The sequence below is a fragment of the Alternaria alternata genome (genome assembly GCF_001642055.1).
Source record: "Alternaria alternata strain SRC1lrK2f unplaced genomic scaffold CC77scaffold_25, whole genome shotgun sequence".
NCBI classification, from domain to species: domain Eukaryota; kingdom Fungi; phylum Ascomycota; class Dothideomycetes; order Pleosporales; family Pleosporaceae; genus Alternaria; species Alternaria alternata.
In genome coordinates this window covers 94,190-116,915 of record NW_017306214.1, presented here as the reverse complement: position 1 = coordinate 116,915, position 22,726 = coordinate 94,190, and the positions used below count along the sequence as shown (strand labels likewise).

Genomic DNA, 22,726 nt, shown 5'->3' with positions numbered 1-22,726 from the left:
GGCCTCTACAAGATGTCAGCGGAGCACTGCTCGATAGGTATGCAGAGGAACGGGACAAACGCCTGAAACACTCTGGTCAGAAGCAATATGTCAATTTCCGATCGCAAGGTCTCCAAGATCTTGACAAGGACCCTTGGGTGGATTATAGTGATCCACGAGTCAACGACCCTCCTCTGAAAGACGGTACCAACATCAAATACCTCATCACTGGTGCTGGTATCAATGGTATTGTCTTTGGGGGACGCCTCATCGAGGCTGGTATCAGTAGCAAGGATGTCGTATGTGTTGACGTTGCTGGAGGATTTGGCGGCACGTGGTATGGAGATCCTGTTCACTTCTGGCCGAGAGCAATCACTTACAAGTGTGATAGGTACTACAATCGATACCCTGGAGTCATGTGCGATGTCGAAGGCTATTGCTACATTCCTTTCCTTGAAGAAACAGGTTACCAACCTCGCCACAAATACTCGTACGGCCATGAGATCAGACGCCAGATTGAGCGAAGCGCCGACCACTTTGGGATTCGGGGTCAGTTCTGCACCAGCATCAATTCGCAGATCTGGGACGAGGGAAAGAAACTCTGGGTCGTCACCATGACACGTACCGTGGGGGACCCATCGACGTCAACGACATTCACTGTATACGCCGAGTTTATCATGATGTCCAGTGCTCCTTTCATACTACCAAAGATGCCTGACCTTCCGGGATTCGAAGACCTTCACCGAAAGAAACACGTGTTTCATTCCGCTCGCTGGGACTACGAGTATACCGGCGGGACTCAAGAGAAACCTGATCTGGAAAAGCTCCGAGGAAAGCGTGTCGCGATTATTGGCACTGGGGCAACTGCTATCCAGATTGTACCTGAGCTGGCAAAGTGGGCTGACCAGGTATATGTTGTGCAAAGGACAGCGACGCATGTAGGGCCCCGCAACCAAGCGGAGACTGATCCAGAGTATTGGGCCAAGATGACGAGCGAGAAAGGATGGCAGAAGAAACGGAGGTTGGCATTCGACGCGTACGTCAGTAACAGCAAGGGATATGGCCCTGATCTGGTAAACGATGGCTGGACGGCGACTCCGGCCGGATCTGGCTTTCTGGGTTCCAAGTCAAAGCTTGTCGCTCCCAATGAGGTCGAAGAGCATATCAAGGACCTTTATACGCTAGATCTTCCGCGCACTGAGTCCCTGCGAAAACACGTCGACAAGATTGTCAAAGACAAACATACTGCCGAAAAGCTGAAAGCATGGTATGGAAGCTGGTGCAAGCGGCCTTCCTTCCATGATGAATATCTCCAGACTTTCAACAAGCCCAACGTTACGTTGATCGACACGGACGGCAAAGGTCTCGATCGATACACCGAAAACGGTATTCAATACAACGGCATCGAGTACGAGATCGATGCTCTCATTCTCGCTACCGGATTTACGGTTGATCCAGACCTGGACCCCTCTGAGAAGAGTCGTGTTATTATCAAGGGACGCCAAGGGCTCACAATGAAGGAGTATTGGCATTCTTCCGATGCTGGAACATTCTTGGGCGTCACGATGCCGGGTTTCCCCAATCTTTTCGGCTTCTTCCGTGGTGGGTCGGCTTCGTGGAACCATACGTCAAGCATGGATAACGAGGCTACGCTCGTTGCCAGCATCGTGGCTAAGGCGCAAAAGCAGGTTGGCGGTCAAGGCCAACGATTCGTTATCGAACCTTTGAAGGAGGCGGAACACGAGTATGGTCTCGAAGTTGCGAAGAGAGCAGCCTGGTTCGCCGCCATGTCTTCATGTACGCCCGGCTACTTCAATGGCGAAGGCATGGCAACCCTTAAGAGTAAAGAACCAAAGACCCAGGAGCAGCGTCTTCAGCAAGGGAAGAAGGCAAACTGGGGTGGTGGGCCGGTGGATTATAGAGAGATGGTTGAGGATTATGCTGCCAACAAGAATCCTCAAGGCTTTACTATTGAGGTAGTTTCGGCGCAGGCATAAGGATTGTAGTGTAGATTTGCTTGTGTATGAGGAGCCGTGTGCAACAAGTGCGATATTCCCCGAGTCAGTGTTGCGGGAAGAAATGCTTGCGAGAAGTAATGCCTGTGATGACTAATTCGGTAGTGAGCCCCACAGATGGATAGCGCCGGAGCATAGGACACTAGCTACTAGTCCCCTCAAGAGTAACCTACATGCACCGTCAATATATACTGCTCTTCCCCCTTGATATTGTCTACTCACAAAAATATCAATCGATCACGCATACTCTTGGACTTCGCAATGGCCAGCGCTCCCATTATAGCTTTCGACTATGGTATGTTTCTACTCAGGCATCTCTCAGCAACAAACACAAAGACTGACACTCCCAAGACATGTCACCCTATGGCTACAAGACTAGAACCTTACTGGCTTCCAGCAAGATGCCATTTCAGCGCAGCCTCCAGCCCATAGTGATCCCTCGGCCGATTTTGGAAAGTCTCTCAATTACGTATCGCCGCGTCCCGCTCCTTGCCATCGGGAAAGACATCTACTGCGACAGCTCGCTCATCATATCCACGCTCCAGGAAAAATTCGATATTCTCCCGACCTCGCCTGCAGACAAAGCATACGAAGCTTTTGGCATCGCCCTTTTCGAAAGCGTCCTCAAAGTCATACCTTCTGCGATGCTAACACCAGATGCCATCAAAGACCGCATCACCATCTTTCAGATACTCAAGCATCCGGATTATCCCTCGCTAAGACCGAGTGGGTTGGCGGAAGTTCGAGCCAAGTTCCACATCATCGAGACTGAATTCCTCGCCGGTCCGGGACAGTACATAGGTGGTGACTCGTTCGCACTTGCTGATCTACACGCTGGATTCGCGGTGGACTTTGCGCTCCAAGTGCAAAGTCTGATCAACGGACCCGGCTTCAGTCAGCGTGATTTTCCACGGATGTACGAGTGGATCTCCAAGTGGCCAAAGGCGGAGTTCACGGAGATGAGCCCAGAACAGGTGCACAAGACGATTGAGAATGCGGATTACTCGGCGCAAGAGATGGGTGTGGATTCGAGGGACCCGATTGGTATTGCCGAGGGGACTGAGATCACGGTGGAAAGCGCTGATGCGGATCCTGGTGCACATCCACAAAAGGGGAGATTGGTTGGACTTGATGGAAGAGAGGCGGTATTACAGCTGGAAAGTGGTGTGAGACTACATTTCCCAAGGGTAGGGTATGTGATGAAGGAGGCTAAGACTCAATAAGACGACTCCTAAAGCAAAGGTGGAGAGAGGTCATCTTCTTGCTCACGAACTGTATTGCGACGGAGCACCAACGTAGAACCGCTAGAAACAACCTTTTTCGATCTTTTTCTTTTGTAGCAGTCGTCTCAGCAGCGATGCTGGCAGCACATCACCAGTCCCGAAAATCTGGTAGAGTTCCTTCTCTGCCTTCATTTCGTAGAGCAGTAGATATGCAGTCAGCAACCTGTCAATGATGTTTTATCCCTTCAACTACCTCTTGGCCCTTTTTTTTGGTTTTCCTGCGGGGTTGAGGCGTAAATCCGACTCAAACGGACAATCAGGCGGTTGTCGGTGTGTCAGACACATCCAACTGCTCCTAAGCCCGAACATCGTCACCGCAAAAGTGATTCTCGATAGATTCCAGTAGTTGATCGATACTTGGGTACACATCGAAGCGTGAGCAACCGTCCTGATATGATTCGTTGTTGATTAGGTGGCTTGCATTCTTGGTCAGCTTTGCCTGCGGCGAACAACAAACGGATGAACGACAACGAAACAGGAGAATGACAGCGATGCAGATGCCCCAGGCATAGGACAACGTCAAGCGCAGACGAACTCGGAGTTTAACGTGTTTACTGCGCGGGGATTGCGCTCGATATTTATGTGAATCGGCGCAATGTTACGGCGGTGGTTGCGTGTGGTGGCGGTTCGCTAGCAGCAACGGCCGTAGCCTTATGACGTTGCAGCCATATTACTTGCATAGTCATTCGGAGCGCTGTTGACATTGTGCCGACAACCATTTGGACATCTCATGTTAGGCCAGACATCATGGAGATGGAGGCGCCAGAGATGCAGTATATGAATGGCATGCTGCGACACTCATCGCTCAGCATCCCAGATTTGCCAACAACTCCACAACTGCGTCACAAAACGCCCAGCCTGTTACTTCACATCACATTCGAAGAAATCTTCTTGTTATAATGGCTGCCGCCAATATCAAGTACAAGCCTGCATCTGATATTCCCAGTCTATCTGGCCGAGTGTTCCTGATTACTGGTGGTAAGTAGCGTTCTTGAAGTCCGATTATCTCCCGCTAACTTTGACAGGCACCAACGGTCTTGGTGCATCATCAATCTCTTTCATAGCATCTCACAACCCAGCACATATCCTCTTCAGCGGTCGCAACAAAGCTCGTGCGAATGACCTCATCTCTAAGATTGCGCAAGCCTCGCCTTCTACCAAAGTCACTTTCGTTGAGTGCGACCTGGCCAGCCTCACCTCTGTTCAATCTGCCGCCAAGCAGATCCTGTCGTCCACAGATCGTCTCGATGTTCTGATGTGCAACGCAGGTATCATGGCCGTGCCAAATAGCGTGAGCAAGGACGGTTACGAAATCCAGTTTGCGACAAACCACCTTGGCCATGCGCTGCTCATGAAGCTACTCTTACCCCTCATGCTCGAGACCGCAGCGCAGCCCGACGCCGATGTCCGCATCGTCAACCTCTCATCGGTTGCTTATAAGAACAACATACCTTCCACCGGCATCGAGTTCCAGAAACTGAAGACCAAGGGTGCAAACTACGGGTCGTTCTTCGCACTGAACAAGTGGGTCTGCTATTCGCAGTCCAAGCTAGCGAACCTGCTATACGCCACGGAGTTAGCTGCTCATCATCCTAGCATTACATCCGTCGCGGTCCACCCGGGCTTCATCAAGACAGACATCTTTGCGAGCACAAATTTCATGGATCGTCAGATCGTGAATCTCGTTTCGGGTGGGAATTGGCTGGATGCGGAGCAAGGTGCGTATAACCAGACGTGGGCTGCCACCACCGAGAAGGAAAACTTGGTAAATGGCGCTTATTACGAGCCCGTGGGTGTGAAGACGACGCCGAGTACGAAACGAGGGAGGGATCAGGCGCTTGCGAAGGAGCTGTGGGAGTGGACTGAAAAGGAATTGAAGGCGTGGGTTTGATGCCTGAGGAATTGGATTAGCGACTTGCGTTGTAAAGAGAACTCGGCGTTCTTTGTTCAAAGTGTGGTTTTCGTTCGTAGATATCCTAACGCTAATTCCGTAATACCTAGAATTCTTACCTCCAAACCCAACTGGCGTTGCCGTGTGAGCGGAGTGAGCGGAGTGAATGGCACTGAAGTTCAAACTGTCCCCACTCTCTTGGTGCGCGCGTGTCGCGTCGGCTCGTCATTTGGAGAAGATCCCGGATACTTTTCCGTAGGATGCATCGTAACGTTGTCGACATAAGTAGTGGTGCTTGCCGCCATTGCGCAACTGTTTGCGCAGGAAACAACCTGGCGTCCTCGTTTGGTTTATGCTACTACTTGTCGATGGAAGGCCGTGCCTACAGTAGCGATCGACACAGCGCGCAAGTGTTTCCAACGCGCTGGAAGACGGTTTTGCTCCACCCCCATGGGGTAGTGGACGTTGCGCGCTCTGTCGACCTACCTTCACGTTTGCACCCGCCCACCAGGTCGACACGGCCGCGAAGATCACGAGGACGACCCGATATTTTCTCTTGAGCACGTGGTCGAAACGATATCCACTGCGATTCCACTCCATAGCATTGGCGCGGAAGCTGCACCGATGCTATACCTGAGGCACCGCTTAAACGGCAGCTATACCAATAACCATCAACGCGGGGCATACAATGTTCAGCTACAACACTTCCCGAAAAACGAACCCGGTATGCCCCGTGGAGAAACCAAGAAAAGTTATGGACAGCCGCACGATATATGAAAAGCCAAGACGATGAAGGCCCGGCGGACTGACTTGGCCCCGTCTTGATTGGTCTAATTCGCAGCGGAAAGAGTTTTAGCTCATTCAACTTAGCAACGGCCTCGAGACGAAACCTTGCGCTAAACCACATGTACAAGCTTCCTACGGAGTTCTGTCATCCAGCTGCACGGGGCTCTAAGCGCGACTCATAAACCACGCACTGAATGAAAAAAAACACGTCTAACACCCCATCCGTGCCACAAGCGTGCGCACCGTCTCTTCGTTTCCCCGCAATGCGGCCCAGGTCAAGATCTTGGACCTGTCTCGGCCTACTTGGCCTAGGCCCTAAGTGCAACAATGCCCTGGCTCTAACAAGCTATGAAAGTACTTGACATGGCGCAACACCAAGATTTTGGTGGCTTGCCAACTCGCCAATACGCCTTTTCTCTGCGACAAGACCACGGAGACTCCAGGGTCGGGGCTGGGCTTTTCACCGGAACCAGTCATGAGTAAGGTTATCGGAGCATCAATACGACGTTGCTGTCGGGAAAGCGACTTGGTTTCCTGCGGGTTACCTTCCTAGGATGAGTGCCGTTTATCATATGTTCATCGCGACGTCAGCGAGGAGGGGTTGACGAAGAGGTGGAAGAGGTGATTGCATGACAGAAGCCGTTGATCGCCTTTGCGATGAATCTGTACTTCTCTTTGGAGCTGTAGATATCTGTGCGACGCTGTGAGAGTGAGTGCATTCAGCTGAACTAGAGGGTACACGATCCGGACATCACTAGACCGAACAGGAGACCACCGAACACCGGCTCCGATGTATCAGTCCAAGCCAAATCCCGGTGAAGGCGACACACTACCTGGACGCTAGGTATGCCCAGCTTCTAGGGTCGAACCTCCAAGACTATGTGCCGCATGTTTGCAATAATATGCGATATATGGTAGAACGCACACTGATAGCCAGTTTCCAAGACCAAGCAAGCGGGCACACTTGCCACCGGAGACCCCCCGACCCCATACCTCAAGCGCCATCAAGCCTCACGACTGTCCAAGGCGGCCGGAAGAAGCGCGCTTGGATGTCTTGGAGGTTATGCATGCGCGGAGGTACCTAAACAATTGTCGTGTGATTTCGGAAGATGGGGAATAGAGATGATCTGGGGGCGATGTTGATCCACAACACCATGCTACATTCTGGGGAGTGGGCAGGGAGCCTGAGGTGTATAAGAGCCCTACTCCACGTCCCCGGATTGTGGCTTCTCCAGGTCAAGCAGCTCACGCTTCGGTTGATCCAAAGGGCTTCTTCCCCACACGCACTCTTCCCATCTCAACTTGATACTTGCAACTAGTCCCTTACGCACTTCCAAATCATGTTCGACTCCAAGAAGAATGAGATCGTCCAGCTCGAGCAGACGCAAACTCGGGATGAGGAGCTCATGAAGCCTGTGCCTATTGTTGGCAAGGTGGATTACTCTGGTGCCTACGAGAAGACTGATCCCAGAGAGATTGCGCTTGTCAAGAAACTCGACCGATGGATCATGCCCATGTTGTGGAGCATGTACTGGCTCAACTATCTTGGTAAGTCACTGGTCTCGCGACAATGATATCTGCCACGATGATTGTTTATTAACGTACATTTCTATCTAGATCGCAATGCCATCGCACTAGCTCGTCTCGATGATCTTGAAGAAGATCTGAACCTTACCAGCAGCCAGTACCAGACATGCGTGAGCATTCTCTTTGTAGGATACCTCCTCGGCCAGATCCCCAGCAACATGTTCCTCAACCGAACGCGTCCATCGCGATACATGGGCATCTGCATGATGCTCTGGGCCGTCGTCTCAGCTCTCACAGCCCTCTCCAAAGATTTTACTGGCCTCCTTCTAACACGCTTCTTTCTCGGTGTCACAGAAGCGCCTTACTACCCCGGTGCTGTCTACCTTCTCTCCACCTTCTACACCCGCAAAGAAGTCGCAACCCGCATCGCCATCCTCTACACCGGAAACATCCTCGCAACCGCCTTTGCCGGCCTGATCGCAGCAGGAATCTTCCACGGCCTCGGCGACGTTGGTGGCATCACGGGATGGCGGTGGTTGTTCATCCTGCAAGGAGCCGTTACGTTTGTCATCGCCGTCGTCGGCTTCTTCCTTCTTCCCGACTTTACGCACAACACGTGGTGGTTGACGCAAGAAGAGCGCGATCTCGCCACCAACCGCATGGCGCTCGACACCGTCGGCAACAAGGGCGAGACGTCAGTGTGGGCTGGTTTCCGTCAAGCGGGCAAGGACCCCATGGTCTGGATCTTCGCTTTCATGGCACACATGCATCTCGCTGCCAACGGGTAAGTTATGACTGTACAGAATACATGTGAGACATACACTGACTTCGCATCTCCACATCTGTAGGTTCAAGAACTTCTTCCCTACCGTCGTGGCGACGCTCGGCTTCGGGAAGACCATTACTCTTGTTCTGACGTGCCCGCCTTACCTCATCGCTGGTGCGGTTACCATTGCAGTATCATGGTCTTCTGGCAAGTTCAACGAGCGTACGTGGCATATTACTATTTCCAAGGCCGTTGCAACGTTTGGCTTTGGATTGGCTTGTGCTGATATCGGTACCGCGGGCCGCTATGTCGCCATGATCATCTTCACAATCGGTACTTATGGTGTCAACTCCTTGATTCTGGGTTGGTGTGGATCGACGTGTGGTCAGACACCCGAGAAGAAGGCCGTCGCTATCGGTATTGTCACCACTGTCATGAACGCCTCGTTCATCTGGTAAGCCTCCTCTCCTCCTCCAAACCGCTCCTTTTTCGGATAATCTCAAAAGCAAGAGCTAACAGTGAAATCTTTAGGACACCATACCTATGGCCCAAGTCTGACGAGCCAAAATACATCATTGCGCTTAGCTCTTCTGCTGCGTTCTCTGTTGCGACTGCGCTGTTGGCGTGGGTTGCGAAGATTCTCTTCGTGCGCAAGAACAAGCAGCTGAAGGAGCGCGACAGCGAGAACATGACCTTCTACGTGTACTAGATACGCGCACATGGTTTTGACTAGGCGTATATCTACCATGTCTAGAAATAAGAATCGGCTGGCAAGAGCTAGCGCAGATTAGATGGGTGGGGATAACATGTATGAGCTGGATTATTTGATGATATCTCTAGTTATGAATGATGAACACATTGGTTTTAATTTGGAAAGAAACCCCCGAATGCAAATTTCAACCTCGCCACGTCATGCCTTATCCGTTTTGCTAGTGAGCTTGGTTATATCATAGCGTATCAGTCGTATCAACGTGTTACGATGCGTTCCGTAGTGCTTGTCGAAATTCGGAAAGGTTGTCGCGCGCACTAAACATGGCGTTGGCGGAACAAGCGCACCCACCGCCATCAGCAACTAGGCCTGGACACTTATAGTTTGGATAGAAGTTCTTGTCCCCAATACACCTATTTTCTTTTTGGCTTAAGGTACAGGTTACTACTGACGTTCTAGCTGAGGTCCCGGATCTCAGTCCGATTCGAAATAATCGGGGATCTACTCTTCCCTTCCATTCGAGGCAGACGCGCCCATAACCATCATATTGTACGAATCCTCTTGATAATACTCCTGCATTATTTCGTCCACAGTCTTCGGTCCTCTAATCACTGCAAGAACAACGTGCCCGATACCACCGACACCAATCATGAGTGGAATCAGTTGGCCGACGGATTTGGTATCATTCACACCTTGGATCTTATTCCACGCTATCGTCAATTCAGTGGCAAGGATCACCATTGCGATTGATACGACTCGATACACCGTGTCAATGATGCAGAGGACCTTCTCTCGTTTCTCTGGGACACGACTGTATATCAAGTCAGCACGTCTCGAAAGAATGTTAGGGATTCATACTCTTGCTCTCTCTTCTCTTGGATCTCAGACATGGTCATCGCTGCTGCATTAGTCGACAGCGGAAGTCTACCTTCACGCCAAAGTTGACGGAGATGCAAAACAAAAAAGGCGACCATGAGCACCAGTAGGACTACCATGACAACGACGTTGAAGATTCGGAAGCCATTGCTGGTCAGCTTAACTTTGAAGAAAGCGAATCCGAACCGCGCGCATTCGTTATTTGTTCTTGGAATTTTGTACAACCAGAACCAGAGTTGAAAAACGATTTGAGCAATTTGAACGGTGTTGTAGAGAAACCAATACATCGTAGACGGAATCGGAGCTCTCATGTGCCTCGTCGGATCCCAACCGGCGTTAAAATGGGTGGCTACACGCCAGAGACTTGTAATCAGCCAGGAGTATTGAGCACCAAATCCCAGCAGAAGGATGACGTATATCTCAATGACGTCAAGGTGGTTCAATGCAGTTTCGATGATAAGGCCGATGAAAGTTGCTGAGATAAAGAAGGCATTCGCTGTCCGCAGACTAGACGTCTCGCCAGGTGCGATCCAGGCGGTTGCTGGCGACGACATCCATTGGAGATAGAATCCAACTCGAATTCCGAGACCGTACATGTCGGAGGTGCCTGAAACCTCGCAGGTGGCCATGTTGAAGGTAAATTAATGAAAGCTGAGGGTTGTTGGAAGTAAGTGTGCTGAGGAAGCAACCTTGAATTGTGCAGCGGAACGCTTTATCAACGGAGATGGAGGAGCTATTCATCACAGTGACGCTCAGTTGGAAAAATAAACATGGGGACCGTCTGTCTTTGCGTGTCTTCAGCTGAGAATCAGTGTTACAGTATTTATGCACATCTTCAGCTGAGGGTTAGTGGTGCTGTATTGTATGCACATCTTCAGCTGGGTGATAGTATTGCAGCACGCGATTGAACAAAAAAAGCCAACTCTCAAACTCTAAGTCCTGACTAAAACAAGCGAGCTGCAGCAGAACATAGCGATATACACACACTCTCTAGCTTTATTACACAACAATACTAGTAGTGCTGTGGTGGAGTGGTTAGTGTAGTTACGTGTGACGGCTGTAGCGCCCATTGGCTCATTGGGCGCGCACAGAGGCAGACTTAACGACAACAACCATACTCTCACACACTACCATGCTCACAGTCTTTCCATCCTAACGTATCTCTCTCAATCCATCGTTCCAACAGGATCTCGCACACCTTTTTCTTCAAGCCCAGGTTGGGACTTCCTCTTATGGACCTCGCTAGTCCGCATCGGTAACACAAGAATCAGGCAGACGCGTTTCAACTGCGGGACGCGAGCCGTCTGCTGGCGGCTGAAGATGACGATGAGGTAAATATTGATTTGACTGTAACGAATCAGGTTCATTCGTTGGGTGCGTGAGATTGGCAAACTACTGCATCGAGAGCTGAATTGGGGGTTAGTCGGAAAGGCGAGAAGACTGGGTTGGATGAAGGAATAGTATTTAGCCCTTTTGAGCCCACATCAAGTCTCCCATTATTCTATTACGACGGGCTAACGCGCATCTACATTGTTTCCGCAAGCAACGTGCCAAAGTTCCTTTCGCCTACAAAGTCCATCTTTCAGCAAGTGATAGCGCGTCTGAAAGAAGATCCAAAACTCCCAAGCTATGCTTTTATGTCCGGGGTATACCAATCTGTGGACAAAACACTGATATCAAGTAAGAAAAACACCGAAAAGAGAAGACACCGAAAGGGAACAAGATACAGGAAAAATAGGCCATGTCCAGGAAAGGAAAGGAAACGACGCGGCAAGTTGTGGGTGTAGGATATGCCAGAACAACACTCTCAGCAACAATCAGTACCCGCGTGATTCCAGCAATCTCGGCGGAACTCTCGCATGCTGCGCCCCCGGACGATGTCTCCTGCTATTCCTATCATGTCCCCTCCGGTCATTCATCTCAACAAAGTTCCCCGGCGCATGTGTCAAGTTATGATTCCCACCTTTAAGCTCCTTGAGATCCGCATCGTCAATCAACCGCCTCTGCCACAGGTACTGGAAGAGGCCGAAATCAGGTCTCGACGTACGCAGCGTCTGCCCACGCATCGTATGTTCGTATGCCAGATGCTGCATGCGCATGCTCCACGCATGTCGACCCAAGTCACACGTCGCTGCCCAGTCGCATAGTGGACATTGCACCGTCTGGGGCGGTTCCTCGCCGCGGAAGTGCGACGAGCAATGCATTTCCCACTCTTCCTTGTGCTGCGAGACGTATCCGCAGTTTAGGAACCAGAAGGCGCATTCGTAGAGGGGTGTTCTAGAGTGCAGCGCGCGGGGTATTTCTAGTACGCCATTGTTGTCTTCGAGCAACGGGACGCCGGAGAATCGACTGGCGAGGTTGGTGCTTATGCTGCTTTCGGTGGGGGTTGCGTCGGTGACGCAGGAGCGCAATGAGGGTGGGTTGTGCGTTTCGGGGTGAGTCTGGTGGAGGAGGGCAGGAGCCATGGACGGGTCGCTCTTAATTGTGCTTGCCGCGTCCAACAGGCTCTCGATGTCGATGTCGATGTCGATCTGCTCCAGTCCCCGGAGATACTCGTCGTCGAAGCGCACTAATCGAGCCGAAAGATCGGGCTGCCGTACCCAGTCGTTGAGCGTGTGGTTGACGCGGCCGCGATTGTCGAGTTCGAGGGCGGCCAGCGACATGCCTGTGCGACTGGCGGGGTGGGCTGCTGTGGCGCACGCCTTGTCAGCCTCAGCTTGCTGGCAATCATTGGAGAGGGGCCATTCTCAGCCTTGCGAACGATGTCGATGCAAGGCGGTACAAGCGAATCGCAACTCACTGGGCGTTTGAGAGGGCGTAACTTCGCCCGGCATGGTGTCGGCAGTGACGATGCTAACAAGAAGGGTAAGGCTTAGCGTATCGTCTCTGTGGGGTTTGTCCGTCTGCTATGGAGTCACGGAGATATAGCGTCCTTATATTCCAGGCCACAGGCGTGTATTGGGGAGAGAGCCAAACTTGGTTAGAAATACTTTGCTCAGTTGCGGCTCTGCAGAGGTACCCTCCTCGACTCCACCACCTTTTACGCAGCAATCCATCGTATCATGGACACAACTACTCGCCAAACCACCTCCGTCGCGTCACTCTTGATACTCGGCGACTCGAGTCGCCGTCCAAGCGGTCGATGATTGGTGTGCCAAGTTGCGTACGATGCGGCTTCTCACAGAAGCGGGGTGGTGCGTCCCGAACAAACACCTTCTCCACACCTCACCGACCGCTTCTTTAGCATTGAGACCATGCCCTCAGTGTGGTGGTCTGTCGGTGTGAGTCTTCCAAATCATGGACAGATAGCCGCTGCCGTGTTCCAATACATGCAGGCTACTGCATGTTAATCTACACAGCGGTGTTTGTGCATCGAGCGCATGTGATGACGCCACAGGGTATCCGCACTTTATTGGATGCACTCTGAAGTCTCTAGGTTTGAAACAGACACTAAATTATGTATGCTGCTATGCGCCGCAGCTTGGCGAATTTGCTATATAGATTTACACGTCGACCAAGTCAACATAGCTACTTCATAGACACGCTTAGCATACCAATCCAACTTGAAGAAGAACCACCCATGGACCATATTGTACACTGCTCATATACCTACACGCTCAAGTCCCTCCTTGTTACTCCACCATCATCTGCCAGCTCACTTCTTCTTCCCCTTGGGCACAGCCTTAGCCTTGGCCTTGGCCTTGCCCTTCGGTTTAACATCCTCTTCATCTTCGTCATCCTCCATCTCGTCATCGTCATCCTTCTTCTGCTTCCCTCCCTTCTTCGCTGCAGCTTTCTTGGGCGCCGCCTTCTTTTTAGGCTGCTTGACATACTTGTCCTTGCTCAAGTCAACATCTTCCTCTTCGTCCTTGATCTCCTCCACAAGCTCGCCATCATCACTCTCGTCAATCGCCTCTTCAAGATCTGGTTTCTCTTTCGCTTGTTTACCTTTCGGTGCAGTAACGGATGACGCTTTCATAAAAGGGAGAGGGTGAGATTGTTGATTATACCTACAACGTTGTTAGCATAGATTCAAGGGGGCAAGTGAGCGGATGAGGGTCTATGAAAAAGGAACTTACAGTCGTGTAAAGGTAGACTTGGTCTGACTATCAATCTTAACCTTCTCCTGATCCATCGGCCCAACCCCCAATTCCATAATCGCGTCAAAGTCGTCTTTAGTCAGGTAATAGCTATCCATCAGCTCGATGACCTGGGAAACAGCATCTTTTCCTTCCTTCTGCAGCTTATTTACCAAGTCGTGCCAGAGAAGCGGGACGTACTGCTGCCGAACTTCGTGGCGGTCACCAGAAGAGCGTAACCGCATATGTGCTTGAATCTCCTTGATCATGCGACTGAGTTTGTTGGTGGTACTATTCTTGCCTAGCCACGATGTAAATCGCGTCCCGTTTCCGGCTGTGCTGCCGGAGACGAAACTGGCGGGGCGGACGAAGCTGAAGACGGCGTGGGTAGGCATCAAACTCCATTGTTGCTGGGAGCCGTGAATCATACGATCGACGAGGTCACCGTCGCTGATACTATCTGCCGCTTGCGATACCAGCTCAAGATTCTTCAGATTCTTCTCTTTGCCTCCGTACTGTCCAGACAGAATGGGATTTGTGCCGAGGTAGTTCTCCTGCAACATCAACGGACTGAACTCATGGTCGTTGAAGTAGAGTTCAATCTTCTCATTGAGCGTAGCTTTGCTACTCGAGGCAAACATACCGCCACCGAGAATCTTCTGTGTAATATCCCATGGCTTCAAGATGACATGCTTCTCCCAGTTCTTGGACATTGTCTTGCCCTTGTCGAAATCCATGGCTTCCTGGTCGAGTTTGGCGGTAGAGATCATGTTGACAACCTGCCGGATGTCGGAATGGCTGCCTTCGATGAGTGCGTTGACAACTGTCGGAGGCAGCTTCAGGCCTTCTCGGTAAGCAATAGTCATAACACGCGATCGTACCTGGTCGACAGTGGGACGTCGGAAGGGCAAATCGTAGGTAACGTAATCGAATGGCTTCATCTTCGGCAATTTCCTGTCGTTGCAAATGAGGATCATGGGAACCTCTGTCTTCTTGCAGACAGCTGCGAGCGCACCGACACCACCGCGGTCACCCGCAGACATGCCGTCGACTTCATCCATGATGAGAACGAGCTTCTTCCTTGATCCTTCAACCTGCTTTCCATCTCCAGCAAAGTACCCGTGGAGTGAGTTGGTGCTCAGAACGCCACGTAGACCATCTTCGATCAGCTTCTTACTCCGGGTATCACTGGCATTCCTTTCAACAATGTCATAGCCTTCGAGCTTTGCGACAAGATGCGCTGCAGTAGTCTTGCCGATACCAGGCGGACCATGCAGAATGATGGCACGGAATACTCCGCTACCATCTTTACCGGCCAACTTGAAACCAGTCTTGAGATTCTTCGGGAAAGCTTGCAGCCAGCGTTGTATCTTCTCGACGGTTGCTTTGTTGCCACATATTTGAGTGAGTGATGTGGGCGCATATTTGGTGGTCCACAACCGTGAGTCGACAGCAGGACCTGTACTGGAAGTAGCTGCTGAAACTGTTGAGCCCGATTTCTTACTGGCTGCTGCCTGTGCCGCTGCCTGCTCTTTTTGGCGCTTCTTCTCTTCCTGTTCGAGCTCGGCAGCTTGCTTCTCAATCTTCTCTTGTTCTTTGCGTTGTTTCTCAGCATACTCAGCTTGGGCTTTGCTGTCACCTTTGTTGCCAGCTGCCGTCAGTTTCTCAATGAGTTGTGTCAGTCCATCTTCGTCGATTGTCTTGATGTCCATATCTCGAATCTTCTGCAGTTTGCTAGGACCAGCATCTGTGCCTAGTACAACATAGCTGGTCTTCTTACTTGGAGCACCTGTGACCTTTCCGCCATGTCGCTTGACGAGCTCTTGGGCTTCTGTCCGACCCCATTTCTGTAATACGCCAGTGAAAACAAATGTCAGACCTGCAAGACATGTATCTGAGCCCTGAGGCATGTCACCAGATGAGCCTCCAGCAGGCGCAACATCGCCACGGCCCGCGTTTGCTTGCCAGTTGAACTTGGCGTTTTCGTCTTTGGGTGGAGGTGTGGGTGCTCGCACGGTAGGAATGCTGTCGTAGATGGCCTGGATATCTGCGCTGTCTTCAAGCTCCTCCTTCTTCGCCTTCTTCTTCGCTGGCGATTTTGCTGGAGCGGCTTTCTTCGGTGCCTTTTTCTTGGGCTTTTCGTCTTCCTCCTCGCCCTCTTCTTCCTCATCTGGTATGGGTGACTTCCGCTTCTTGCCTGCAGTTGACGTCTTCTTTGGCTTACTCTTAAGCGCTTGTTCATCTTCGTCAGGCTGGACAAAATCGTCTTCCGCGTCGATATCTTTCATGTCGACGTCCTCGTCTTCCGGATCGAAGTCGTCTTCGTCTTTGATCGTTTTTTGCTGTTTTGCGGGCGCTTTCGGTGTTCCACGATGTGGCAACTGTACAGGCATATCGTCGCCGCTCTCTGGCTCTTCCTTGTAATCATCCTTGCCCTTGCCCTTGATGTTGTCTTGGAAGATGTCGTCTGCGTCGTCTAGGTCATCGTCCGGGAATTCATCTTCGTCGTCCCGCTCGGCATAGGATGTGACGGGTTTCTTTGTACGACCAGATTTTTTTGTGGTAGATGCCGGAGTAGTCGTCTTTGACGCTTTTCCATTTGCCTTTGCAGGCGCCTTCTTTGGTGTTGTAGCAGGCTCGTCCACAGCTTTCTTGACTGGCCCGGTTCGCTTGGGTTTGTTTGAGCTGGCAAAGAAATCGGATGTGGTAGTCTCTTCGAGTACGGGTTCTGGTGTCGGCTCGCGCTTGACCTTCTTCGCGGCTGGCTTCTTTGGTGTGGTTTTCTTGGGCCTATGTACTGTCAGCTTTGACGTCGCCAGAACAGTAAGGGTTGCTCACTTCGCGTCTTCCTCATCGTCATCGTCAGAGTCTTCTACAACTCGACTTGCGCGTCCCTTCTTCTTGGGTGCGGCCTTTTTCGGCGCAGGCTCATCCTTCTTCTTTGCGTCCTGGCTGCCCTTCGGGGGTCCGCCGCCAAAGAAGCTGCGAATGTCGGCAGGCATCTTTTTTGATACAAAACGCGTACTATTAGTGCCGAGAAGGGTGTCGCGTTTGCAGACAGTTGTTGAGCCCAGCAATGGGTGGGGATGGGGTTTGGGTGGATTGATGAACGCCAGGCACCGTTGACGTGCACGACGCGCCTTCGCGCGGTCATTAGGCAATTAGACAATTAGGCAGGCGCATTGACGCCACATCCCCCGCATGCGCCACAGCAGCCACGGTCAGATCTTGGCATCAGAACTTCAACACCAAAGTTACCAAACAACCCAAGTCCGACATCACATCACAACACCATGCCGCCACCAAGGATATCACAAAGCCTGATGGCTCAATTCAGTCGATTGAACATCTCTGCATCGCGGCTAACACGTATGAATGTCGTAATTCTCTCATCGCCTCCGCTAACGGCCCAAAGTACTACAACAGACATGCCTTGTTAAACCCCAAACCATAGCACCTAGTGTTCTTTCCTCCGCCCGCCTCTTCTCTACAACTCTCACCCGCCTCAACTATCTCGCCCCCAAAGCCGGAGAGTCACGCAAATCACGCAAAGGCCGCTGTCGCGTCCCCACCGGCGGCTCCATGCGCGGCACAACTGTCGTCTGGGGCGACTACGGCCTGCGCATGCGTGACCACGACCGACGCATATCCGCCCATCAACTCCGCATCGCCGAGGAAACCATTCGCAAGCGTCTCCGTGGCATGAAGTTCCGCCTCTACATGCGCATCGCTGCCAACATTGGTGTGTACACGTCTGGCAACGACGTGCGAATGGGAAAGGGCAAAGGAAGTTTTGACCGCTGGACGTCGAGGGTGGCGGTGAGCAAGATTATTTTTGAGATTCAGGGAGACTTGCACGAGCAGGTGGTGAGGGATGCGTTTAGGCTTGCGGGCAACAAGTTGCCGGGACTGTATGAGTTTGTTAAAAAAGGTGATGCGCCGGTCATGGGTCTTACAAAGGTGGGCTTGAACGGTATTACGGCAGAAGATCTCAAGAGACCGAGGAGGAAGGAGCCGCTTGAGCAGACGGCCGCGAGGATTCCTGATGCTTCTTCATCTGCACCGGCGAATGGACCAAGGGTAGAGATGTGAATGGAGTAGGGAAGCGTATGTATCACACTGTACAACAGCGACATTGATAATCGAAAGACATTGACAAGATCGAACGCGAGGAACGTTGTATTCTGATGCTCTTGTAGCCACGATGACGCAAAGTAGGAGGATGTGCAAATGTGACGTATAAGCGGCATGTATTGAATTGCACAATCAGAACCGTTCGACATGGAGAAAACAACTAATCTGGAACTCCGAGTTCTTTCGCGAGCATTTGACATGTACTGCTTGATTACTGAGTCTAAGAGGAGAACGTTTAGCCTCTGCACGTCTCTTCCAGATTCGGAATTACAAGGCGTTCCCAAGCGATTTATCAACTACATGTGCTCATGCCATCGATAGTGTGCACCCAACGCAAACATCGGCATGACTGCTCCACATTCTTCGCACCGAAACGAGTCCTCCGCATCCATCATATCATCGTCGTCTTCTGCCTCCCAGACATCACTGACAGTAGCTTCCACGTCTTGTGACGCCGTGGGGAAGTCTTCAGAGCCATGTCTTTGTAGGACGGCGTTGTCTTCTGCGAGTTCGCGTTTCCATTCTGCTAGCCAGGGCTCTTGGGACAAGTGTTCTTCTTCTTCTTCTTCTCGTTCTGAAGATGGAGTCGAAGAAGGTGATTGCATCAACAAGATCTGTGGCTCGCCTTGATCCGAATCTTCTCCCTGAAGCTGCTTCTCCAACTGAATCAGGAGAAAGCGTGGTTCACGATGAGCAAGCTCGTCTTCCTCCAGCCATTCATATTCATCATCATATTCATTGTCTTCCTCTTTCTGGTTGTGAACTTCAGGCTCCTCGACGATCCCGCCTTCTTCCCTACTACTCCCATCGCAATCGTCCATCATTACATCTCCTCGCTCAAACGACACGTCCGACATTATTAGTTCTTCTTGTTCAGTTTGGGTTTGCTTGGGCTCCTCTATTTCCAGACGCTCTTCTTCAAATCGATCTGGTTCTTCCACCACTCTCCATTGTTTGAGCACCTCATCCTGGCGCTTGAACATTTTGCTAATGTCCCGTCCGATACCGCCTTTCTCGCTCGCTGCATCTGTCATGTTGGTCGCAGCAACGTTGACGAGGCTCAAGTTCCACCCTCGTTTCTCTGGGTGGAGTTTGCGGAACAAAGGCAGCAATGCCTCGGTAAGTAGCTTGTCAACGATGGCGTCGGTGGTTGTAGCCGCGTTGAGGTTGAAGACAAATGTGGGCATGGGCGCGGACTTTGATATCCGAGCAAAAGACCGATTGCGGCTTCCATCTGGATTCTGGGGTGGGCGTGGCCGAGTTGACAAGCGGAGGGTTTTAGGATGGGCTAGCCACCGCTTCATTGGTCTCGAGGTGTATGAGCCTGTATTTTGATCTTCTGCATCATCGTCTTCTTCCAGTAGATCCGTATGCATCCTCTCGAGTAATCTCCTCGCAAGCATCCTCAGCTCCTTAGTCACCTGCTCCAAAGTATCCAAACGCATATAACTATCCTCGATACTAACCTGGCGAGGTATCTCTCTCGCCTGTCCAACTTGCTTATCATCACATCCATTTAGTAGACCCCAGATGCGTGAACGGGTACCATGTGGTACACCTGGACCGCCAAGTAACCGTTCAAGCGACTCGGGACCCATACCAGGAAACGTCCTTACATCGCGGACAAGAACAGATTCTTTGGTGCCACCATACACAAGTCCAGCATCAAATTCCGCAGGTCGTTGTAAGACGTGAGCACGGAGTTTCTGTGCTAATTTGAAGCCGATGCCGGGGATTTTGCCGACTTCGTGGTCGTCGATGAAGGTGGTTACGTTATCGACACTCACACCCACATTCCCGTCCTCGGTATACGACGGGAGGAGTGTGGTTTGAGCATCAGGCTTATGTGTATTGCCTACAAGCTTAGCTAAAAGCTTGTTGGTAGAAATGCCAACAGTAGCTGTATAGCCCGTGTCTTGGTGGAGTTTGGCACGAAGATAATGTGCAAAATGACTTCCTAGCGCCAATCGAAGATGCAGCAGATTCGGTGGGGTTCCTGGAGACGCATCAGTTCTTTGGACTAATGGTCATGTAAAGCATCCTCTAGCGCACAAGATGTGATCTTGCATCGTCAAACTGCGTACTGTTGGTGGCAGTACCACAGCCGCCGTCACTGGTCTTGGGAGCCGCAGGGATTCAGCAAGGAGACTGTCAGCCTTGCATTCCGCCCAATTCAGGCCCATGAACATCTACCAACCACGGCACATCTTGTACGTCATACGGCCTTATTCCGCTTACCTAAGTCATAATTCGCCGCTTTGGGATACAAATGGCCCGTAAGCCTTGTCGCATCGTAAGGAAAGCCCCTTGTGGGATCTTCCTTTGCGAGACAGAAGAAGGCGTTTGTCAGATCGTTGTGGTTGAGGATGCTGATGTTGTAATCGATTATGTCGGTCACGTCCAGGAAGACCTAGGACAACGAGACTTAGCATGCTATGACTCGCGTCATGTATACCGTATATAGAGACGGTGAGGAAATTTGGATGGTGAATTCATGGCAGGGAATGTGGGTCTTGGGGAAAACTAAGAGGAGATGGGATGGAGGACAGTGGCGGTGTTGAGACACGACGGGAACTTTACGGACAAGCAAGGTAACCAGAAGCGACGACAAACCTACCTCATCAAAGCCTAGCCTCTCTACACGTGAGTTCCAGGAAAAGGATCGCAAAAACGTGTATAGTTGTTTGGAAGCATTCCGAAATCGAGTAAGATCCTCACCGAGGACGATGACTACATCTGGACAGACTTTCTTGGCTTGGTGGATCAGCTGCAACTTGTGCAAGCCCTGTGAGAGAATTCAGTCAACTGCGGCGGGGAATGACAAGACACGGTCAGATTCGTACTCGTCGGCGGGCCTCATAGTTGCATGTGACGATAATCTGTTTTTGCTGCACAGCCAGTGGCAAGCTTCGTAATGCCGGGTTCTCATGTTCAAATACGCTGGCGTAAAAGCAGTCCTGTCGAGATTGATATTACTCAATTGCGCAAGCGTGGGCGCACGTGGTAAAGAAAGTACGTACGTAGTCCTGTTGCGATACGAGACAAGAGTTAGGGCGACCAAGGCGTCAAGGCTGTGCGTGGTGCTTACGAACAAAGTGGACTATGACGGAGTCGGACTGCCGTTTCAGTTTCTTCATGGATTTGGTGCGAGGAAGGAGAAGCGCCGATGCACGTGTTGAGATGTGAAGCAGCAGCAGAAATGTTTCGGCGGCGTGCAGCAGATGAAGCGCGCGTGAAGCCGCGACGTGTGGTGGACAGACGGTAGCCTATCACGACACTGGGTGGGCGGGCTGCAGATCGAGTGCGCTAGTCGTCTGAACCCGGAACCCTGCACGACCACGCCTTTGCCACCCTGCATCTATCTTTGGATCGGACTAGTGTGTATTTTGGGAGCAGCGCCCCGGCCAGGCGCTTCGTGTTCAAGTGCACCTCCGCGCGTTGGGATGCGCGCCGCTGCGGATCCACAAGGACGGTTGGTGGCATGCAGCAGACGAGTTTGGTTAATAGGGACATGCCCCTCGTCGACCATGTAATAATCGGCTCCCCTCGCCCAAATCATCTGCACAGTACCTAACCTACCCGGCACACGCCTATTCCGCCCACGCGAACCCAAACACATGATGCTGTCCACTTTGCAGCCATCACACCCCTCCCTCTCGATAACGCCGTCGTACTCGCAATCATCTGCCATGTCCAGTATGACTACCCAGCTGCCTATAATACCCCCGCCGCGACAGGCCCCGCTGCGCCCCAAACTCTCCATCAACACTGAGCAACCACGTATCCTGGGCAAAGGTGCCAGTCTGCGTCTCGAGACCCTCTCTGCTGTATCGCCAACAGTCCGCAACACATTTTCCAACGCCTATGAACGCCCGGCCCCAGCACCCACCACCCCCAACTCAGCATCCACCCTCTCATCAACACTCACGTCCGCCTCCACCGACTCAGCCACCAGCTCAATACCCTACAAGCAACCTCACAACCTCACTTCTATCCTCTCCAACAGCCCCGCCCGCGCAATAATACCACGCAAAATGGGCTCCTCAACCCGCCCCATGTTTCCCGCCGAGAAGCGTGTTTCCTTCCGCACACCACTCGAGGAGGAAATCACAACCACCAAATACACTCTCGCACATTCCGATCTCGAGTCGAGTAGTTCGACGCTGTCGTCACTGACTTCGAGTGTCGAGACGACGTCAAGCGAGTCTGAAGCCGAGACGGGCAAACCGAGTCTGAGTCTGAAGCCGGCGGTCAACATCTCGAACACCAGCATATCGCCTCTTCAGCTCTCCATCAGCAGTACTGCTTCTTCAGCAGAGAGCTCACCAAGAAAGTCACCGCGTGCGGGTGACAAGAGGGATTCTTCCAGCAGCGAAGATGACAGCGATTCTGCGCCCGAAACGCCCGTTGCCGGTCGACGGAAGCGGACGAGGGATTGGAGATGGACGCTTGGTCCCTTGCCATCTGACAGCAAATCATCCGTGTCGTCAGCCAGTGAGGGTACGATCAGTGAGGATAGTTCATGAAGACATTTGGAACGCGACCAGGAACTACGACTACGAACTGTACAGAAGGGGGGATTCAGGCGTTCACACATCATGGGCATTTCTCGGTGTTTTCTTTTCTATGATACCACTTGCATACCATACCATCATCATTGTCCTGGGCGACAATACTAGCA

The 22,726-nt window shown here is 51.7% G+C and overlaps 10 protein-coding genes across 10 annotated transcripts; 6 read left to right on the top strand and 4 right to left on the bottom strand.

Annotated features, from left to right (window-relative positions):
• The first annotated feature begins 417 nt into the window (after positions 1 to 417).
• On the top strand, positions 418 to 2,031 carry CC77DRAFT_1024829 (hypothetical protein). The gene is made up of 2 exons (XM_018525946.1): positions 418 to 535; positions 605 to 2,031. The coding sequence occupies exon 2, from the start codon at positions 690 to 692 to the stop codon at positions 1,974 to 1,976; it is 1,287 nt and encodes a 428-aa protein (XP_018380883.1). The 5' UTR covers positions 418 to 535; positions 605 to 689; the 3' UTR covers positions 1,977 to 2,031.
• A 127-nt stretch (positions 2,032 to 2,158) lies between these two features.
• CC77DRAFT_1024828 (hypothetical protein) lies at positions 2,159 to 3,523 on the top strand. Its single transcript, XM_018525945.1, has 2 exons — positions 2,159 to 2,289; positions 2,346 to 3,523. The coding sequence occupies exons 1-2, from the start codon at positions 2,256 to 2,258 to the stop codon at positions 3,215 to 3,217; spliced, it is 906 nt and encodes a 301-aa protein (XP_018380882.1). The 5' UTR covers positions 2,159 to 2,255; the 3' UTR covers positions 3,218 to 3,523.
• A 460-nt stretch (positions 3,524 to 3,983) lies between these two features.
• Positions 3,984 to 5,294, top strand: CC77DRAFT_1024826 (retinol dehydrogenase 14; the record flags this gene model as incomplete). The annotated part of the gene is made up of 2 exons (XM_018525944.1): positions 3,984 to 4,255; positions 4,303 to 5,294. Coding segments are annotated over exons 1-2 (931 nt in total), but the record flags the coding sequence as incomplete, so codon positions are not given.
• A 2,000-nt stretch (positions 5,295 to 7,294) lies between these two features.
• Positions 7,295 to 8,956, top strand: CC77DRAFT_946466 (MFS transporter; the record flags this gene model as incomplete). The annotated part of the gene is made up of 4 exons (XM_018535085.1): positions 7,295 to 7,502; positions 7,572 to 8,265; positions 8,330 to 8,701; positions 8,779 to 8,956. 4 exons carry the CDS (start codon positions 7,295 to 7,297, stop codon positions 8,954 to 8,956), a joined length of 1,452 nt encoding a protein of 483 aa, XP_018380880.1.
• Positions 8,957 to 9,134: 178 nt separating this feature from the next.
• On the bottom strand, positions 9,135 to 10,652 carry CC77DRAFT_1054011 (hypothetical protein). Its single transcript, XM_018527778.1, has 2 exons — positions 9,815 to 10,652; positions 9,135 to 9,767 (listed from the first exon to the last, which is right to left on the bottom strand). The coding sequence occupies exons 1-2, from the start codon at positions 10,459 to 10,461 to the stop codon at positions 9,458 to 9,460; spliced, it is 957 nt and encodes a 318-aa protein (XP_018380879.1). The 5' UTR covers positions 10,462 to 10,652; the 3' UTR covers positions 9,135 to 9,457.
• Positions 10,653 to 11,751: 1,099 nt separating this feature from the next.
• CC77DRAFT_921265 (hypothetical protein) lies at positions 11,752 to 12,456 on the bottom strand (the record flags this gene model as incomplete). The annotated part of the gene is made up of 1 exon (XM_018533719.1): positions 11,752 to 12,456. A coding segment is annotated over one exon (705 nt), but the record flags the coding sequence as incomplete, so codon positions are not given.
• Positions 12,457 to 13,272: 816 nt separating this feature from the next.
• CC77DRAFT_1024822 (DNA replication factor C, large subunit) lies at positions 13,273 to 17,039 on the bottom strand. Its single transcript, XM_018525943.1, has 3 exons — positions 16,750 to 17,039; positions 13,912 to 16,701; positions 13,273 to 13,842 (listed from the first exon to the last, which is right to left on the bottom strand). The coding sequence occupies exons 1-3, from the start codon at positions 16,911 to 16,913 to the stop codon at positions 13,488 to 13,490; spliced, it is 3,309 nt and encodes a 1,102-aa protein (XP_018380877.1). The 5' UTR covers positions 16,914 to 17,039; the 3' UTR covers positions 13,273 to 13,487.
• A 165-nt stretch (positions 17,040 to 17,204) lies between these two features.
• CC77DRAFT_1099027 (50S ribosomal protein L16) lies at positions 17,205 to 18,161 on the top strand (the record flags this gene model as incomplete). The annotated part of the gene is made up of 2 exons (XM_018529981.1): positions 17,205 to 17,280; positions 17,327 to 18,161. The coding sequence occupies 2 exons, from the start codon at positions 17,205 to 17,207 to the stop codon at positions 18,001 to 18,003; spliced, it is 753 nt and encodes a 250-aa protein (XP_018380876.1). The 3' UTR covers positions 18,004 to 18,161.
• Positions 18,162 to 18,341: 180 nt separating this feature from the next.
• Positions 18,342 to 21,558, bottom strand: CC77DRAFT_1034827 (DNA/RNA polymerase; the record flags this gene model as incomplete). The annotated part of the gene is made up of 9 exons (XM_018526897.1): positions 18,342 to 18,619; positions 18,845 to 18,881; positions 18,987 to 19,960; positions 20,284 to 20,455; positions 20,663 to 20,830; positions 20,889 to 21,002; positions 21,066 to 21,071; positions 21,138 to 21,176; positions 21,538 to 21,558. The coding sequence occupies 9 exons, from the start codon at positions 21,556 to 21,558 to the stop codon at positions 18,342 to 18,344; spliced, it is 1,809 nt and encodes a 602-aa protein (XP_018380875.1).
• On the top strand, positions 21,484 to 22,621 carry CC77DRAFT_1024818 (hypothetical protein). Its single transcript, XM_018525942.1, has one exon. The coding sequence runs from the start codon at positions 21,744 to 21,746 to the stop codon at positions 22,569 to 22,571; it is 828 nt and encodes a 275-aa protein (XP_018380874.1). The 5' UTR covers positions 21,484 to 21,743; the 3' UTR covers positions 22,572 to 22,621.
• The last annotated feature ends 105 nt before the right edge of the window (positions 22,622 to 22,726 follow it).

Bases quoted from the DNA above. Each gene is read 5' to 3' on its own strand.
- CC77DRAFT_1054011 (XM_018527778.1), bottom strand. From the start codon at position 10,461: ATGGCCACCTGCGAGGTTTCAGGCACCTCCGACATGTACGGTCTCGGA. The intron at 9,768-9,814 runs GTATGAATCCCT...CTTGATATACAG, and splicing joins CAAGAGAAGAGAGAGCAAGA to TCGTGTCCCAGAGAAACGAG.
- CC77DRAFT_1024829 (XM_018525946.1), top strand. From the start codon at position 690: ATGCCTGACCTTCCGGGATTCGAAGACCTTCACCGAAAGAAACACGTG.
- CC77DRAFT_1024818 (XM_018525942.1), top strand. From the start codon at position 21,744: ATGACTACCCAGCTGCCTATAATACCCCCGCCGCGACAGGCCCCGCTG.
- CC77DRAFT_1024828 (XM_018525945.1), top strand. From the start codon at position 2,256: ATGGCCAGCGCTCCCATTATAGCTTTCGACTATG. The intron at 2,290-2,345 runs GTATGTTTCTAC...GACACTCCCAAG, and splicing joins CATTATAGCTTTCGACTATG to ACATGTCACCCTATGGCTAC.
- CC77DRAFT_1024822 (XM_018525943.1), bottom strand. From the start codon at position 16,913: ATGCCTGCCGACATTCGCAGCTTCTTTGGCGGCGGACCCCCGAAGGGC. The intron at 16,702-16,749 runs GTGAGCAACCCT...GACAGTACATAG, and splicing joins GACGATGAGGAAGACGCGAA to GCCCAAGAAAACCACACCAA. The intron at 13,843-13,911 runs GTAAGTTCCTTT...ACAACGTTGTAG, and splicing joins AAGTCTACCTTTACACGACT to GTATAATCAACAATCTCACC.